At 42.1% G+C, this 19993-nt stretch overlaps 1 protein-coding gene across 2 annotated transcripts in view; it reads right to left on the reverse strand.

The window, feature by feature from the left end:
• Positions 1-19993, reverse strand: part of LOC137375171 (serotransferrin-B-like) — an 86618-nt gene that overhangs the window by 42113 nt on the left and 24512 nt on the right. For both annotated transcript variants that reach the window (XM_068041924.1, XM_068041923.1), the window contains exons 3-5: positions 15275-15377; positions 12816-12998; positions 3205-3349 (exon numbers count right to left, since the gene is read on the reverse strand). In XM_068041924.1, coding sequence (XP_067898025.1) covers positions 3205-3349; positions 12816-12998; positions 15275-15377 — 431 coding nt within the window. The remainder of the gene's footprint in view (positions 1-3204; positions 3350-12815; positions 12999-15274; positions 15378-19993) is intronic.

The following is a 19993-nucleotide window of genomic DNA, read 5'->3' on the forward strand; positions in this document are numbered from 1 at the left end:
CTAATAGAATGTTATCGTTTATCACAAGGGGAATTGAATACAAAAGTAGAGAGGTTATGCTTCAGCTATACAGGGTATTGATGAGACCACATCTGGAGTACAGTGTACAGTACTGGTCTCCTTATTTAAGGAAGGATGTAAATGCATCGGAGGCAGTAGAAACAAAGAACAAAGAACAAAGAACAGTACAGCACAGGAACAGGTCATTTGGCCCTCCAAGTCTGCGCCGATCTTAATGCCTGCCTAAACTAACACCCTCTGCACTTCCGGGGCCCATATCCCTCTATTCCCTTCCTATTCATATATTTGTCAAGATGTCTCTTAAACGTCGCTATCGTATCTGCTTCCACCACCTCCCCTGGCAGCAAGTTCCAGGCACTCACCACCCTCTGTGTAAAAAACGTGCCTCGCACATCCCTTCTAAACTTTGCCCCTCGCACCTTAAACCTATGTCCCCTAGTAACTGACTCTTACACCCTGGGAAAAAGCTTCTGACTATCCACTCTGTCCCTGCCGCTCATATCTTTGTAAACCTCTATCATGTCGCCCCTCCACCTCCGTCGTTCCAGTGAAAACAATCTGAGTTTTTCCAACCTCTCCTCATAGCTAATGTCCTCCAGACCAGGCAACATCCTGGTAAACCTCCTCTGTACCCTCTCCAAAGCCTCCACGTCCTTCTGGTAGTGTGGCGACCAGAATTGCACGCAATATTCTAAGTGTGGCCTAACTAATGTTCTGTACAGCTGCAACATGACTTGCCAATTTTTATACTCTATGCCCCGACCGATGAAGGCAAGCATGTCGTATGCGTTGCCACTTTCAGTGACCTGTGGACCTGTACGCCCAGATCTCTCTGCCTGTCAATACTCCTAGGGGTTCTGCCATTTACTGTATACTTCCCACCTGCATTAGACCTTCCAAAATGCATTACGTCACAATGTTCTGGATTAAACTCCATCTGCCATTTCTCTGCCCAAGTCTCCAACCGATCTATATCCTGCTGTATCCTCTGACAATCCTCATCATTATCCGCAACTCCACCAACCTTTGTGTCGTCCGCAAACTTACTAATCAGACCAGCTACATTTTCCTCCAAATCCTTTATATATACTACAAACTGCTAAGGTCCCAGCACTGATCCGTGCGGAACACCACTAGTCACATCCCTCCATTCAGAAAAACACCCATCCACGGATACCCTCTGTCTTCTATGACCGAGCCAGTTCTGTATCCATCTTGCCAGCTCACCTCTGATCCCATGTGACTTCACCTTTTGTACCAGTCTGCCATGCAGGACCTTGTCAAAGGCCTTACTAAAGTCCATATAGATAACATCCACTGCTCTTTCTTCATCAATCATCTTCGTCACTTCCTCAAAAAACTCAATCAAATTAGTAAGACACGACCTCCCCTTCATAAAACCATGCTGTCTCTCGTTAATAAGTTCATTTGTTTCCAAATGGGAGTAAATCCTGTCCCGAAGAATCCTCTCTAATAGTTTCCCTACCATTGACGTAAGGCTCACCGGCCTATAATTTCCTGGATTATCCTTGCTACCCTTCTTAAACAAAGGCACAACACTGGCTATTCTCCAGTCCTCTGGGACCTCACCTGTAGCCAATGAGGATGCAAAGATTTCAGTCAAGGCCCCAGCAATTTCTTCCCTTGCCTCCCTCAGTATTCTAGGGTAGATCCCATCAGGCCCTGGAGACTTATCTACCTTAATGCTTTACAAGACACCCAACACCTCCTCCTTTTTGATAATGAGATGACTGAGACTATCTGCACTCCCTTCCCTAGGCTCATCATCCATCAAGTCCTTCTCTTTTGGTGAATACTGATGCAAAGTACTCATTTAGCACCTCGCCCATTTCCTCTGGCTCCACAAATAGATTCCCTTCTCTGTCCTTGAGTGGGCCAACCCTTTCCCAGAGAAGGTTTATCAGACTAATACCTGGAATGTGTGGGCTGTCTTACAAGGAAAGATTGGACAGGCTAGGCTTGTATCCACTGGAATTTAGATGAGTAAGAGGTGACTTGAGTGAAACATATAAGATCCTGAGGGGTCTTGACAGGGTGGATGTGGAAAGGATGTTTCCCCTTGTGGGAGTATCAAGAACTAGGGGTCATTGTTTAAAAATAAGGGGTCGCCCATTTAAGACAGAGATGAGGAGAAATTTTTTCTCTAAGAGGGTTGTGAGTCTTTGGGATTCGCTTCCTCAAAAGGCGGTGGAAGCAGCGTCTTTGAATATTTTTAAGGCAGAGGTAGATAGATTCTTGATAAGCAAAGGAGTGAAAGGTTATCGGGGGTAGGTGGAAATGTGGAGTAATCAGTTCAGCCATGAACTTACTGAATGGCGGAGCAGGCTTGAAGGACTGAGTAGCCTACTCCTGCTCCTAATTCATATGTTCGTATGTAATGTGATGTCATCCACTTTGGGCATCGGAAAGATAGATAAAAGTATTTCGTAAATAGTGAGAAGCCAAGAACTGTGGTGGAGCAGAGAGATTTAGTGGTCCATGTACAAAAATCACTAAAAGTTCGCGGACATGAACAAAAAAAAAGAATGCTAGCCTTTATCTCAAGAGAGCTTAAATGCAAAGGGGTGTATGTTGTGCTACTGTGATGCAAAGGTCTGATCAAACTGCGTCTGGAGTATTGCTTTCAGTTCTGGGCACCACACATTAGGAAGGATATACTGGCCTGGGAGTGGGTGCAGCATATATTTAGCAGAATGGTACTGGGGTTAGAACGGCTAAATTATAAGGACAGGTTGTATAGACTAGGATTTTTTTACCTTGAATATAGAAGATTAAGTTGTGATCTAATTGAGGTGTTTAAGATGATGAAAGAATTTAATTGCAATTTTTTATTTTTTCAGATGTGGTTCAAAAACACCCAAAATACAGGGTGAATAGTCTCTCATATGTTTCGGAAACACTAGGGTGACTAGTTTCCCATGTGTTTTAAAAAAGAAAATACTTGGTTGGATAAGCTCAAGTGCATTGTTCCTTTATTCTCAGCTATACATTTTGCGAGATACATCAATAATATAAACCAATAGGATGGAAATATTAAAATTCATTTACAACTAAACTGCATCCAATAACCAGAGGAGTGGAACTTGCTGTCCTACAGAAAGTGCTGGTGATCGAATGGACCATGCTGTTCTATAAAAGACTCGAGGAACAAGAAATACTTACTGAAATGCTCCTGAATAATCGTAGTAGGGTTCATTGTGCGATCGCTGGCAGTGATTTGATCCTTTACCTTTACACAGCTGACACAGCTTAGCAAATTGTTTACTGGCACCTGGAACACAGCTGGAGGAAAAGAACTGTGCCACAACTGGAAAAAAAGGTGGAAATTAATATGCAATAAGTGAAGGACATGAGTCCACAAAGGAGATTTTCCAGAGTCTACTTCTAACAACGCAGGATGATTTGGCCACAGCATATATTGAAAAATTGGGCATGTTGGGAGCATGTGCCTGTGAAGAACTCACCTGATTTTTCTTCCATTGAAATGAATGGAAGGTTAATCAGGCAAATTCCTTTTCAAGCTCAAGTTCTGGCCTGTCTGATTCTCTAATATTTGCTGCACCCAAACAATCCCAAGTGCCTGGGCACAACCCCAGCTAAACTTCACCTTATCAATAGATAGGCAGAGCTCAGAGGCTAGTCAATAACAGGTAGGATTACAAAGGAAGAAGTAACTTCAGCAAAATAAACACAAAGCCCTGAAATTAAACCTTGGGTTACTTGCGTATGAGCACTTTATACATTCCTTCTTTTTTAATAGCATATGGGATGATGCATATGTCACATGAACAAAAGAGGAATTAACACATAATGAGATTTAATGGTATATAAAGACAAACAACAAAATACTGCAGCTGCTGAAAATTTGAAACAAAATCAGAAAATGTTGGAAATAGTTGAATTTGTAATGAAAGGAAACGCGTTGGTGTTTCAGACACACCTTTCGTAAGTTCTGAAATGTGAGTGTCTTCCTCATGAGAAGAGATCTAATTGAGGTATATAAGATGATTAAGGGGATTGACAAAGTAGACCTAGAGAGGATGTTTCCTCTTGTGGGGCAATCTAGGTGATAGTTTTAGGATAAGAGGTAGCTGATTTAAAACAGAGATGAGGAGAAAATACTTCTCTCAAAGGCTCGTGATTTTGTGGAATTCACTACCCCAGAGTGCGGTGGATGCCGGGACATTGAGTAAATTTAAGGAGGAGATAGATAGATTTTTAATTAGTAAAGGGTTGAAGGGTTATGGAGAAAGGGCAGGAAAGTGGAGTTGAAGCCAAGATGAGATCAGCCATGATCATATTGAATGGCGGAGCAGGATGGAGGAGCTGAATTGCCTACTTCTGCTCCTAGTTCTTATGTTCTTATGTTATGTAAAGACAACCTTGTAAAAATGGGTAGGTCCAATCTGCCCAAGAGAAATTAGGAATTCTTGTAACAAATATTCTAGGGTATGTCTTCCATATTTTTTTTTCTTTTTTTTTCTTTGGCCTCCTTGGCTCGAGAGACAATGGGTAAGCGCCTGGAGGTGGTCAGTGGTTTGTGGAGCAGCGCCTGGAGTGGCTATAAAGGCCAATTCTAGAGTGACAGGCTCTTCCACAGGTGCTTCAGAAAAACTTGTTTGTCGGGGCTGTTACACAGTTGGCTCTCTCCTTGCGCCTCTGTCTTTTTTCCTGCCAACTGCTAAGTCTCTTCGACTCGCCACACTTTAGCCCCGCCTTTATGGCTGCCCGCCAGCTCTGGCGAACGCTGGCAACTGACTCCCACGACTTGTGATCAATGTCACAGGACTGCATGTTGCGTTTGCAGACGTCTTTAAAGCGGAGACATGGATGGCCGGTGGGTCTGATACCAGTGGCGAGCTCGCTGTACAATGTGTCTTTGGGGATCCTGCCATCTTCCATGCGGCTCACATGGCCAAGCAATCTCAAGTGCCACTGACTCAGTAGTGTGTATAAGCTGGGACATACGTTATCCATATTATTTAATACTTTATATACTTCAATGAGATACAATTTTAGCCTCCTTTCTAAACTGTGCATCTTCAGTTTCTCCAATCTCTTCTCATAGGTTTGACTCCTTTACACTATGAACTTCCTTATTACTCTTCTTTGCACCTTCTTCAATGCATCTACACCCACTTTGTAGCATGGTTTGGTTAGTCTTGTAGCTAGGAGAGATTACTGAGTCTTAGGTATGTTTTAACAATAACTAGTTTATTACATATTAAGGAACTATATACAGCTTTATACAAGTATTTCTAACTCTGCTGATGCCATGCTGCTTCTCCTTCAAGTCTGTTTGTCATGTGATCTCTTACAACAGCATAGTGGAAGGTATTACTCCCAAACATTAACCCTTTCAAACTCTTATGCTACATCTCTCCCCAGGTCTTTGTCCATATATTATTTTCTGTACATTCGTTTTGACTTTTACATACTACCCCATCTCCCCCCAAGTCTCTGACATCACAGATTCAGTCCGTCAGGGGGCTTCACAACTTTCCCTGATAGTGTTGTTGTCAGACTCGGAAGATCAGTAATCTTTCTCTCAACTCTTGTTTCTTGACTTGGTAGCCTACATTGAGGTTTGTAGTATCCAGTGTTTTCTGAATTTCAGGCCAACATCTGGTTCATTCAAATGTATGACTGATTGATGTACTTGATGAGTAGAAATACGATTTATCCTGTTTCTTCTTATAGTATCTTCTGAAGTATGTATTAAATAAGATCGCTGTTGATCATCATCTCTCTGAACGATTACTGCTTCTCTGCCTTGATCTCATACCCATATCATTTCTCCTTCCATCAACTTGGGTAGGTTCCTGGTATGATATCTCTTATTATAGTTATTAGCTCGTTGTTTTCGATAAGACTTTTCTCTGTCTTGAACTCTGATAATTCTGGACTTCTAGCCTTGGAAGTATTTTTTTGGGTATGATGGGAAGTTGTGTTCTAAGCTTCCTTCCCATCAACAGTTCTGATAATGTTAATCAACATTGGACTTGCTGCATTAGTGAGTGTGGTATCTTCTCAGTCATGAAAAGACATACAGATTTAGCATTTTTTCCCACAAAGTAATACCATATTCGGTCTTAAGTCTTCCTAAACCAATAAGTAATTTCGGAAAGTCATTTTGGAAATGACTCCTGGATTAGATTAGATTAGAGATACAGCACTGAAACAGGCCCTTCGGCCCACCGAGTCTGTGCCGAACATCAACCACCCATTTATACTAATCCTACACTAATCCCATATTCCTACCAAACATCCCCACCTGTCCCTACATTCCCTACCACCTACCTATACTAGTGACAATTTATAATGGCCAATTTACCTATCAACCTGCAAGTCTTTTGGCTTGTGGGAGGAAACCGGAGCACCCGGAGAAAACCCACGCAGACACAGGGAGAACTTGCAAACTCCACACAGGCAGTACCCGGAATCGAACCCGGGTCCCTGGAGCTGTGAGGCTGCGGTGCTAACCACTGCGCCACTGTGCCGCCCTTGCTGCTTAACTTCTTCCACTTTCCTAATAAGATTGAGGTCTATACAAGCTTTTCTAATTAAAAGAGAAAATTCTTGATTCTGTAGAACATGCAGTGTTTCCAATATCTGCTTTCGTTTTACTTGATTGTTGCCTGTAGCTTTCCCTTGACTTTCAGTTCAAACCCTCCTGGACCGTGTAACTGAGTTTCTGTTGGTTGCAGATGATGTGTTGATAACCACAGTTCATTGTCTGATAAAACTGTTACGCTTGCTCCAGTATCTAGTTTAAAGTTCATGATATATATATCTGCAGTCCATAATGCATGATGAGTGTCATTAATCTCACCAGGTATGTTTTCTGATTTCTCTCCTGATAGAGATTGTTCAACTTCGTTAATAGCTCTATGTGTGAAAACTTTTCCTATAGAACCTGTGAAAGTAGAGGTTTCACTTTGGCACATCTTCCCAAAATGGCCAACTTTCTTGCAGTGAAAGCATTCTGCTTTGTTTGCAGGACACTGTTCGAGCCTGTGCGTTTTTTTGGCGTCACAGCGCCGGCAAGGTTTCATGGGGCCTTGCATTTTCCCTCTCAAGTGTACCTTCTTTTCTGATGCTTCTTTCACAGCCCTCTGGTTAAGGACCTTTGCAGTGGCTGGAGGTTTCATGAGCTAAGGTTTTTCTTCACCTCTCAGGATTGCTCTGTCCTGCTTATGGACTTCTGCTTGTCTCAACAACTGAATTGCTTTGCCTATGGTGAGGTCTTTCTTGGTCTGCAATAAATCTGATAGGGATTCTTCAGCAATGCCTACTAGAATGCGGTCTGATATTAATTCTGCTTTTAGGTCTCCCTATTCACTTCCTTCAACTAGCCTGTAAAGGTCATTAATAAAAGCATCAATCAGTTTACCTGGTTTCTGGACCCTGCTGTTAAATTTGGCACTTTCTAGAATCTTGTTGCTCCTCAGGTTGAAATAATTATCAAAGGCTTTTAAAACTTCTTCAAATTTATCTGATGTCTCATTAATGCCTTGTCTTGCAATAACATCATCTGCTATTGCTTCTATGGAATAAAGTAATGTGTTGACTTGTTCTGCTTCAGATTTACTGTCCAATTTTGAAGCAATTCTGTACCTGAAAAATCTTTTTCTCCAAACTGACCAGTTGTGACTTTGATTTGGTCCTTCCATTGTGCGGAAATCTCTCTGGTAGAGTAAATTTAAGATTCATGGCTTTTCTAAACTTTTTAAGTAGTTTTCTTTCTATTTTAAATTTTCCTTCCCTTACTGGAGGTTTTCCCACACTTTTCAGTAGTTTTCCCACATTTTTCAGCCTCGCGGTCACCTCGTGTAATGACACCAATCTCAGATCAGCCCTTGTTCAGGATTTTTTGTTTTTGCCGGTGCTGCCTGCCTTGTACGCCATTGGAAACAATTTTGTACACTTTTTTAAGGGTTTCTTGCCAGATCCCCGACCATTGCTTGGTTCTCTGACTTGAAGCCTGCAATCACTGGACTGGAATTTTTTTTTCACAGACCACCACATCTCTGTGGTGTAGCCTCTGCAAGCTGACTCCTTGAAGTTCTGTGCCTTAGTCATCCACGGATCAGCTCTAGAGATTTTCACAGCCTCTTCTTGAGTTGTGTAGTCCTGGCACTACTTCTTCAAGTCTGATGATTTTCAAATTTTTCTGGGTGTTTTATAGCAAGAACTACCACTGCCACCATATTGTATATTTGGTTAGTCTAGCTAGGAGAGATCACTGAGTCTTCGGTAAGTTTGAACAATAACTAGTTCATTATATCTTTAGGAACTATATACAGCTTTAAATAAGTATGTCTAATTCCACTGATGCCATGCGGCTTCTTCTTCAAGTTTCTCTCTCACATAATCTCTTACGTCATCATAGTGGGAGGTGTAACTCACACTGTCCCAAACATTAGTCCTTTAAAACCCTTATATTACAATAACCAAATTGAAGATTATAATTCAGGTTGACCAGTCAATTTATAAAGCTTTGGAAGTGTCCACATCCCATCACAAATTCACATTTTTAATACTGTTTAAAAATGAACAGAATTTAAATGGTGCTGGTAATGGGAGAGACTGCTTGGGTTCTTTCTCATTGGCTGTTCCCATCAGTTACAGCAGCACCACATTTCATCTTCCCACATCATTGCAAACATTATCAAGCTGTAACAGTCCCAGTCCAAACCCATCCACTCCCACTGCTGCTGTAATAGTCCCAGTCCAATCCCATCCACTCCCACTGCTGCTGTAACAGTCCCAGTCTAATCTCAATTACTCCCACTGCTGCTGTAATAGTCCCAGTCCAATCCCATCCACTCCCACTGCTGCTGTAATAGTCCCAGTCCAATCCCATCCACTCCCACTGCTGCTGTAATAGTCCCAGTCCAATCCCATCCACTCCCACTGCTGCTGTAATAGTCCCAGTCCAATCCCATCCACTCCCACTGCTGCTGTAATAGTCCCAGTCCAATCCCATCCACTCCCACTGCTGCTGTAACAGTCCCAGTCTAATCTCAATTACTCCCACTGCTGCTGTAATAGTCCCAGTCCAATCCCATCCACTCCCACTGCTGCTGTAATAGTCCCAGTCCAATCCCATCCACTCCCACTGCTGCTGTAATAGTCCCAGTCCAATCCCATCCACTCCCACTGCTGCTGTAATAGTCCCAGTCCAATCCCATCCACTCCCACTGCTGCTGTAATAGTCCCAGTCCAATCCCATCCACTCCCACTGCTGCTGTAACAGTCCCAGTCCAATCTCATTCACTCCCACCGCTACTGTAACAGTTCAACTCTGATCCCTCCTGCTCCTACTGATGTTGTAATAGCTCCAGTCAGTCCTTCCCATTCAAACTGCTACTGTGGTGGTCCAGCCTACCCTCTGCTCTTCTTAGTCAGTAGTCCCAGCCTGGTTCCATCAGATCTACTTTTGGTTCAGGAACCCGCTTTCTTTTGAATTTCATAGCCTCCACACAAACAATTAAACACAAGGGTAAAAAGACACAAAGGTTAAAAAAGAAGAAAAGAAGGGAGAGAAAGAAAGGAAGACATAGAAAGGGGAGAGAGAAGCAGAAAAGGAGAGTGATTGAACCAGAAAAGAGGCAGGGCAAATAAACCAGCAGACGAAGTAAGTGAATGTGAATCTAAAAGGAAGAGAACCAGGAAAGCAGATGAGGAAGAAAGAGATATTGAAGAAAGGAGGGCAGAAGGAGAGACAGACAGACAGAAGAGGTGAGCAGAATAGAGAGAAAGGAGAGAAGCAGAAGAATACAGAAAGGAGAAGTATGAAAGACAGAAATAGAAAGGAAAGAGGGAGAAGGGAAGAGAAAAAGGAAGGGAATGGAGGGAAGAGGAAAGGTGGGAAGAGAGAGGAGAGAGGTAAGGAAGAGGAGCGCAGAATGGAGAGTGACTAAGAGACACAGGACTTAAGGTGAAAGAGAAAGAGACAGACATATAGAAGGGACTGAGGAGAGAAACAGAATGAAAGGAGGAGAAACAGAAAACAGAAGGAGCCTAGAGAGAGAGGGGTACAGAAAGGAAGGAGGGAGAAAGTGTATATTGACAGGGAAAATTTAGGAGCGCACTGATCTGAATTCTCAAAGTAGTTTGATCATAAAATCAAGAGTAGCATGAGTATAAATTTCACTTCCTTTCAATGCCAGTTTGTAAAATTATCCCTGTACTATACTGTTTCCACAACCCACAATTCTATTAGCTATACCATTGCTCTACCATATTATCTACATATTGCAAATGGCAGATGTACAGTTACTTCCGGATCCCTTTCTGCATCTCCTTTTGGTAATTCTGTTTCATTCATCATATACTTAAGCAACATCTTTGCCTAATGTGTAACAATTGACATTTATCAGAACTAAGTTTAATTTGTCATCCACCCAACTGCATGATTGATCTAAATCCCTCCACAGAAAAAACTCTTTGTTTCCATTATTTTAACCAACATCTTCTCCTATATCATGTTATAATCTAGATTCCCATGGCTCACAGTTTTATAAGTCTTTCACATGAAACTTGGTTGATAGCTTTCTGAAGAATCAAATGAATTGCAATGCAGAGGATTTGTCTATCTATTGGTAAATCCTGCTCCCAGCTCTGATTTCCATTATTTCACTGGTTATAGATGTTGGACAAATGTGTCTGTAGTTTCCTGGGTCAGATATACCAGCAATTGTAAAATAGGAACTATGTGGGAGATGTTTAACCACTGGCCGTCCATTTCTAACCTGTGAAACTTGCAATAAAAGGGATAGTAGCAGCATGGAGCGACAGGAAACAAAGTAGTATTGAACAGTTGTTTTTTGGACTGGAGGAAGGTATATGGTGGGGTTCCCCAGGCCTTGGTATTAAGACTCTTAATGTTCCTGAAATATATTAATGACCTGGACTTGGGTGTAAAGGGCACAATTTCAACATTTGTGGATGACACAACATTTGGAAGTATTGTGAACTGTGAGGAGGATAGTGATAGATGGGCGGCACAGTGGCGCAGAGGGCGGCACAGTGGCGCAGTCATTAGCACCGCAGCCTCACAGCTCCTGCGACCCGGGTTCAATTCTGGGTACTGCCTGTGTGGAATTTGCAAGTTCTCCCTGTGTCTGCGTGGGTTTCCTCCGGGTGCTCCGGTTTTCTCCCACATGCCAAAGACTTGCAGGTTGATAGGTAAATTGGCCATTATAAATTGCCCCTAGTATAGGTAGGTGGTAGGGAAATATAGGGACAGGTGGGGATGTGGTAGGAATATGGATTTAGTGTAGGATTAGTATAAATGGGTGGTTGACAGTCGACACAGACTCAGTGGGCCGAAGGGCCTGTTTCAGTGCTGTATCTCTAAATCTAAAAAAAAATCAAGAGGACATAGACAGGCTGGTGGAATGGGCAGATAAGTGGCAGGTGAAATTTAATGCAGGAAAGTGTGAAATGATTGATTTTTGTAGGAAGAATGAGGAGAGGCAATGTAAAATAAAGGGGGTGCAAGAGCAGAGGAACCGGGGGTGGTGGGGGGAGGCGGTGTGGCGTTGCAGGTGTATGTACACAAATTGTTGAAGGTTGCAGGGCAGGTTGAGAAAGCAGTTAATAAAGCATATGGGATCTTATGCTTTATAAATAGGGGCATAGAGAACAAGAACAAGGAAGATATGATAATTCTGCATAAATCCTTGCTTCGGCATCAACTGGAGTATTGTGTCCAGTTCTGGGCACCACAATTTAGGAATGATGTTAAGGCATCAGAGAGAGTGCAGAAAAGATTCTCAAGAATGATTCCTTGGAAGAGGAACTTCAGCTGCATGGTTAGGTTGGAGGAGCTAGGACTGTTCTTCTTGCAGAAGATAAGATTAAAAGGAGATTTGATAGGGGTGTTCAAAATCGTGAGGAGTCTGGACAGAGTAGGTAGGGAGAAACTGTTCCCATTGGCGGAAGGATCAAGAACCAGAGGACACCGATTTAAGATGACTGGCAAAAGAAGCAACGGCGACACGAGGAAAAGCTTTTTTATGCAACGAGCGGGTAGAATCTGGAATGCTCTTCCCGAGGGTGTCGTGGAGGCAGATTCAGTTGCAGCTTTCAAAACAGAACTGGATAATTAGCTGAAGAGAAAAAAATTGCACGGCTACAGGGAAAAGGTGGGGGAGTGGCACTAGGTGAGCTGCTCTTGTACAGAGCCAGCACAGACACAATGGTCTGAATGGCCTCCTTCTGTGCTGTTAACATTCTATTCTTCTATAAAGTGCTAGTTGAAGGACAGCTGGGGACCTTTTGTGCCCAGATGCCAGCCTTAAATTAACTTTAAGGCAGGCTTTACATGGGCACACCAGCCCAAAACAAGCATGAGGCTGTTTAATTACACAAATGCAGAGAGTGAAGGTCCTATGCCTGTTGTAGGACCCCAATTGCAACCTTGAAAGAGAAATGGGCTAATGCCAGTTCCAATTTTCCAGGCGTTGAGAAGCCTACCCGGCAATCTTAAAAAGGATCATTGGAGTAATCTCCAAAAAGTAATCTTTTGGGGGTTTTTAATTATTTTTGTAGAACCAGAAGTGCTCCTCTAGGCCCCACAAAAATAGTCCAGCCCATTGCTAGCTTCTGCTCCCATTCCACCTATCTGACAAACGTGGTCTGCTTGGTATTAGCAATCTATTTCCACCTAACTTTTTAGTAACCTCTTTGTTTTATTTCACCGACCTAATTTGAGTATAAGCATTGACAGGTTTCTGACAAAAGAAAGCAAAACAGCACGTTACATTTTTCAATAGGATCTGCTCTATTCCAGCTGGTTGAATGCTGTTCCAGAAGGGTTCCTATTGGGATATTCCAGCCAGCAGATTTACCGATACCGGTATGACAGGATCTCTTGCCCTTCAAACCATCGAACATAAAGTTGCTGCTTTCCTTTACCACTGCTACAGCGTAGTAGCAGGACTCCCCTGTAACACATAATGCACCATCAGTCATTAGAACATGCAGAAATCTCATTTCCATTTCATACCCAAATCCTCATCAATTGGCTTAATTCTCCAAGGTACTCTGGTGAAAGAATAAGGTAAAGTCCTGGTGGAAATTCTGAAGAGGGCTCTGAAGATATAAGTGATAATGTTTCTCAATGTCTTAAATAATGGAAAGCAGAATAAGATAGATACACAGGCTTTTGAGATCGCTGTGGACTGGGATCTATCACACATGTTGAAATTACTGTGGAGTGGGGTCTATTGTGGGCATTGAGATACCTGTAGAGAGGGGTCTATTGCATGTTAAGATCATTGCCAAGAGTGGGCAGGTACTTAAATCACTGTAGAGAGGCATCTATCACAGTTATTCAGATTGCCACAGAGAAGTGTCTATCACAGGTTATTGTGATTGCTGTAGAGAGGGGTGCATCATAAATAATTTAGATGGCTGTAGAGAGGTATCTATCACAGGACATCACCTATAGTGATTGCTGTAGAGAGGGGTCTATCTCAAGTTATTGAGGTCGCTGTAGAGAGAGCTTTCACACAGGTTGTTGAGCCCAATGTAGAGAGAGGCCTTTCACTGGTTACTGAGATCACTGTAGATCAGGCTTTATCATGTTCCCGTTATTCATTCAAAGTTATTAGAGGTTCTTATGCACACAGAGCTACAATTTTGAAAGGGTACTCTGAAAAGTAACCCAACTCTTGATAGTTTTTGTAAGAAGGTGATTATGGCTAATGTTCTTATTCAGATCCTCTGGAGGCAACTCCTTTATTGGACCAGTAATTTATGAAATGTTTTGCTATGTATGTACATTTTAGACACAGTGAGCTACTAATCATTTTTAGTTTTTGGAAATGAATCAGGGTCACACTATAAAGACTAGTCTGAATTAACCTCTGTAATATAAACGATTTTACTTCACACATTGACGCGTGTCAGCATCTTAAGTCCAATTAACCGGCAGCTAATCAACTTGCAAATAATTTGCTCTGCCACCTTCTTCATAACCCTACCAGCCAATATCTTACTGAATGGCCCAGGTATAATTATTCTGTGGGTGCAGCCCTACACCCATTTTGCAAAGATTGCATCATGAAAGATTGTCAAAACTGTGATTTTTAACATAGTTTGAAATAGAGTCGGGGAAGTCAGGTAACCTCACATCAACTCTGCTTAAGACAAGACCGGGATCTTGGTTACCAGCAGAACAAAGAACCCAGATCAAAGATCTTTTTGAAAAGCAGAGACTGCAGGGGTATAACACCTGAAGAACAATAGGTTTTACCCTCCCAGACCTTTAGATAGCAAACAAGGAGTCAGTGGTTCTGAAAATGTAAATATGAATTGCAGTTGCTAACAACTGGAAACAATGGAAAGCTTAGGTGCTCTGCTGTAGCCAGACTTGTGGACTTTACGTATTGGAAAAGACAACAACTATTGAGTTTTGATTCCAGATAAATTCAACAGATTTTCAGAAGGAAGACAGACTGTAAAGATGACCAGAAGAAGACCAGCAGTGGCAGTCTCAAAGAGGAGAGAGAGTGAGGGAACACCTGCTCTCAGAAGACTGATACAGCAAAAGACTACGAAGAATTGAACCTGTTTTGAAAGTTGAAGTAAAAGACCAACAGGATTACCAGAGATCATCTTATTCACCGAAGTCCAGGCTGAAAGTGCTCAGAAGAAGTGAGCAAAGAGGAAATTGCCTTCAAGAAAAGTCTGGGAGATCCAACCCATTTCAACTGGGAGGAGTTTGGGACTTTTAGCTACAAAGATTTCACCATCAAGGTGGACTGTATAACATGTAAGTGTTGTGTGAGGTTTTCAAGTGTTTTAATAAGTGAAGAAAATACCTTCTTTGTAATTTGGGGTATCAGTTACTTATGAAGTATGATTTGGTTAATGGGGATTTCTTTTAGTTTAGTGGTTATAATAAAAGTCTTAATACATGAAATCTTGTTGTGAAATTCTTTAAATTGCTCTGGGGGCTAATATCTCATGTTTTAACGTTAACAGTCTCACTGAGGTCATAACAGTATCCATGTGAAATATTTTAACAGTATCAATTCTATATGTAACAGTCATGTGACACACCAAATGATGAGCACACCATTAAATAAAGATGCTATGACACACAATAGGAGTGAGCATTGAGCTACTGCAGGGATCAGGTCCATTACAAATAAAGTGCTAGCACTCCCTTTCTTTTTTAGCACTGTTTTATTGTCAGCATTTAGTAAGCAATCACCTGTGATATTTTCAGCTGCAATCGGTTTCAGGCGAGGATCAGGCAAAAGGCCTCCCTTGTATATATCTCCACCATCCACAGTTGTGGCATCTGCTTTTCTCTCCTGAGAATGAGAAACATGTATATTATTAATAGAAAGCAGCTCCCTTCTTTTCAATCAATGCAATTACTGAGGACATCACCTGTTTTCCCCTCTAAATGTATCCCCTCTCCTGAAGCCCTCAATGAGATGTATTGATCTAGGTCTAATGAAGTAGGCAGCATATACATCCTCCAATCTGACAAATTGGGCTGAAATTTATGAGTGTGCTGCAATTCACAGCGGCGCACACTGCTGTCGGTGGTCTTCAGGCACGGATGCGTCATTGCTAAGCCCCCGAAATATTTCACGTGGAGGCTCATTTAAATGGAAGGTGCGGAACAGCCACCCCCGATGACATAGAGGGGGCGGCTGCTCTGTCCCCAGCAACGGTGTCCAGTGCCACCGCACAGGGGCCTGCACCATTTTTAAAGGGTTTCAAGCCCTTAGAAGCAATTTTAATTTTTTAAAGTTATATAACAGTTCATTGTTTTCAAAAAATTTAATAAAAGCTGGAGGCCCTTTCCCACCTCCCCCCACCCCCCCCCCCCCCCCACAACCACCCCCCGCCAATGTTTGTTCATGGGCCTATATCACAAAAATGGACTTTATTCCCAACCCGAACTTTGCCCCCAACCTCGTTGCATTTGCCCTTCAACACCTTCCCAACACCCCCACAGCCAATAAAAAGTGTTTTCTCCGCTGCCCCCCTGCCCTGATAATTTCACTCCTCCTCCCTCCCCACCAGTGTCATGCCTCGGAACTCCAAATGGAGTTCCGAAGGTGCGGGATTTGCGGCCGACAGCCGAAATATTGCGTGGGACGGCTGCCAGGACAAAGTAAGTTAATTTGCATGCATTAACTTTCATTACTATATTGAAATGAAGACCCCACCGCCAAGCGGCTGAGGGGCCGCACCAAGGCCTTGCTGCCGCCAGTAAAATGCAGCAGGGCCTTCTCAGTGTCGGGGGTCCTGGTGGGCCTCTCCCGGAAGAATTTTCCGGGCCCCTCCATCATGATCCCCGACACTGAGGCCTCATAAAATTCAGCCCATTGATCTGAGAGTTGCATAAGGCAGTGAAGAATTTCCAACCTTTAGACAAAGACACATAATCACAGACATTATAGTACAGACAAAGGCCAGGTTCAGAACCAAAGTTAATGTAAATTAGAAACAGTCGGAGTTCCACCATTGACCCTTGGGGCACTCAGTAACCTTTCCTACCCTGATATAACTCTTCGATGATCAGTAACAATGAGGGTACCGCAACCTCCATTCCCTGTATGTTGTCTGGATCGCTTACAATTGACAGGTCAAAACACATCCTCGCAACTTCCTTGACATACTTAGTCACGAAGTAGCCATGCATTATATTTACTAGCTTGGTTTCCCCAATTTAGAATTGGTTGATTGAAGTCCCCATCAAAATGAGCATCCAGCTTTCACATAGCCACATAGTCTTTTTGTCTCTTCATAGAGCAAACTGTTTTCCTTCTTTGTCTGACCCTGTGGTTCTGTAGAGTACTGCTAGTGTTAGCTTTGTCCTTTTCAGATTAAAGCTTTATAAGATATCTAAGAACAGCAACTACCCACCCAGCACCAATCTCCTAAAGATCTCTGTCAAAAATGTCCACATTGTCTCCTTTCCTGTCCAGAGTATCTTTCTCGAATATTTCATACTCCTGTACATTACATTTTTACTATCCTCGAGGGTTAGCTATGCTTTTGGTCCTCCTAAGACATCATAGTTCCTTCCTGTCAAACAGCCTCCCATTGTGGCACCTTATTTCCAATGCTTCTACCATTCATGTTAATATTTCTTCTTGTAGAGCCACCTCCTTTCTTGGTCCCCTTTGTCTGTCTGTTATTGGTATGTGCCTCTTATATGTCTCCAAAGTTACTGTCTCCATACTCGCTTGTTACATTCAACTTTTTTGGGATTCATATTACTTCCCTGAAGCTATCAAATTTAAAGGATTCCCTATAGCCAGCCCTATGTTCTTTGCAATTATCACAGTTCATGATTTTTTAAGTATAGCCTATTTCTCCTACATCAGTCATTTTTGTCCTGAAAATGTTCCTCGTTACTTATGAAGGTACCATCATTTATCTACGTTGCTACAACCAGGTGAGAAAGGGTTCTAGGGGTCTCTCTCAGCCTTCACCTGGTCTTACCGTAATAGGGTTTAATTTTTAAAAACATTGTGTTTTCAGCTTCCCCCTGGTGAATTCTTTTTCACCACTTTCCAATTATTAGGCAAAGAAACCAGCACAACAGGTTTTCTCAGGTTTAAAGAAGAAAAGTGAAATTTTATTAAACTTAAACTCTAATTTGGTTAATGCCTACATATAGACAATGTGCCCACGCTAGCATGCACACACGATACACACATGCAGATAGAGACAGAAAGAAAAGAGAAGAAATAAAGTGGAAAATTTTGAAGCAATATCTGAGGAGATTTTTTTGTGTTGAGGTTCTTTGAGCTCACTGTCGTGTCCTTTATTGTAGGTAGATCTTGTTTTTCGTTGGGGCCCAGTATTCTTCTTAAACCTTGTTCTCTGTAGGAGACTTTTCTCTCTTGGGGGGTTCATGTGTCTTCAGTGGATTTGGAGATCCATGAGAAAGAGATGGGAGCAGGTAGACAGGAGAGGCTGTGGTGAGCCAGCCAGGAGAGATCTTCTCAGTCCAGGATCATTCTGCTTTCTGCTCAAACTGTTTGCACAAATTCAAAAAACTCAGGTTGCCCAGTAAGTTCGTCATGTGACTAGCTGGTTCGACCATGTCCGTTTGTGTATTCGGCCATCTTAGCAGTCAAATTGGAATGCGAGCTCCCCCACCTTCAACGTCTGGTGATCAGAAGTCCATTGTGGGTTGAATGTTTGAGGGAATAGCTGCTTTGTCCTTCCAAACACTGTCTGTTAATATGCAAATGTCTTTCCAGTTACGGCTGATCTGTTTAACAAATCCTTTCTTCACTCCAGTAACAGTTTAAAAACAATGTTCGTGACAAATCTCATGTGCCTCATTCTTGGCAGGTGGGGTCCTAGCATGACAATGTGAACTCCTTTCCTTTCACAGATTTTGAAAGTACATCTCAGAACTTCACTTTGAATACCATATCTATGAGTTTTGAGTCAATTTGCGCATGCGACTTTTACTGCTCCTATATTATTTCTCCCATATCATTTACCCCGACATAGACTATGAGAATTGAGTTTCTATCCCTTTCAGTAGCCCTTCCAACTTTCTTCAACGTGTACTGTTCTGCTTCATTGTTCTACAGCTCATTGTTCTACAGTTATTATCATCATTGTACACATGGATGTCCAACTTTCCCACAACTACAATGTCTATGTGCCTTTCAGTCAGCATCTTTATCCCTATGATCTTCTGTTTTCTGACTCTGTTTCTGTGACCTATTCTTTTTTCTGCATTATGAGACAGTGCCATTATGGCAGAGACTTTGAACAGGTATGTTGTATCTGTCTTCATGGAAGAATACACAAAAAATATCCCAAGAATAGTAGAAAACCAAGGGACAATAAGGAGGGAGGAACCTGAAACAATCACTATCACTGGAGAAAAAGTACTAAGAAAACTATTGGAACTAAAAGCTAAAAAGTCCCTTGCACCTGATGGCCTACATCCTGGGGTCTTAAAAGAATTGGCTGCAGAGATTATGGATGCATTGGTTGTAATCTTCCTAAATTCCCTAATTCTGGAATGGTCCCAGTGGATTGGAAAACTGCAAATGCAACACCTCTATTCAAGAAAGTGGGGAGACAGAAAGCAGGAAACTGTAGGCCAGTTGGCCTAACATCTGTCATTGGGAAAATGCTGGAATCCATTATAAGGAAGTAGTAGCAGGTTATTTAGACAATTATAATACAATCAAGCAGAGCCAACATGGTTTTGTGAAAGGAAAATCATGTTTGGCAAATTTATTAAAGTTCTTTGAGGAGGTAGCAAGAAAAGTGGGATAAAGGGAAATTAGTAGATGTAGTGCATTTGGATTTCCAAAAGGCATTCGACAAGGTTCTACATAAAAGATTACTACACAAGATCAGAGCTCATGGTGTTGGGGTAATATATTAGCATGGATAGAAGATTGGCGAACAAACAGGAAACAGAGAATTGGGATAAATGGGGCATTTTCAGGTTGGCAACCTGTAACTAGTGGAGTGCCACAGGGATTGGTGCTGGCTCTTCAACCATTTACAGTCTATATTAATGACTTCAATGAAGGGATTGAATTTATTGTAGCCAAATTTGCTGACAATGTAAAGATAGATAGGAAAGCAAGTTGTGAGGAGCACACAAAGAGCCTACAATGGGATATAGATAGGTTCAGTGAGTGGGGAAAAAACTGGCAGACAGAGTATAATGTGGGAAAATGTGAGGTTGTCCACTTTGGTGGGAAGAATAGAAAAGCAGAATATTATGTAAATGGAGAGACAGAATGCTATGGTACAGAGGGATTGGCGTGTCCTCATACATGAATCACATAAAGTTAGCATGCAGGTACAGCAAGTAATTAGGAAGGTAAATGGAATGTTGGCTTTATTGCAAAGGGATGGCGTATAAAAGTAGGGAACTCTTGCTACAACTGTACAGGGTATTTGTGAGATGACATCTAGA

Source organism: Heterodontus francisci, chromosome 11, assembly GCF_036365525.1.
Source record: "Heterodontus francisci isolate sHetFra1 chromosome 11, sHetFra1.hap1, whole genome shotgun sequence".
In the NCBI taxonomy this organism is placed as follows: Eukaryota; Metazoa; Chordata; class Chondrichthyes; order Heterodontiformes; family Heterodontidae; genus Heterodontus; species Heterodontus francisci.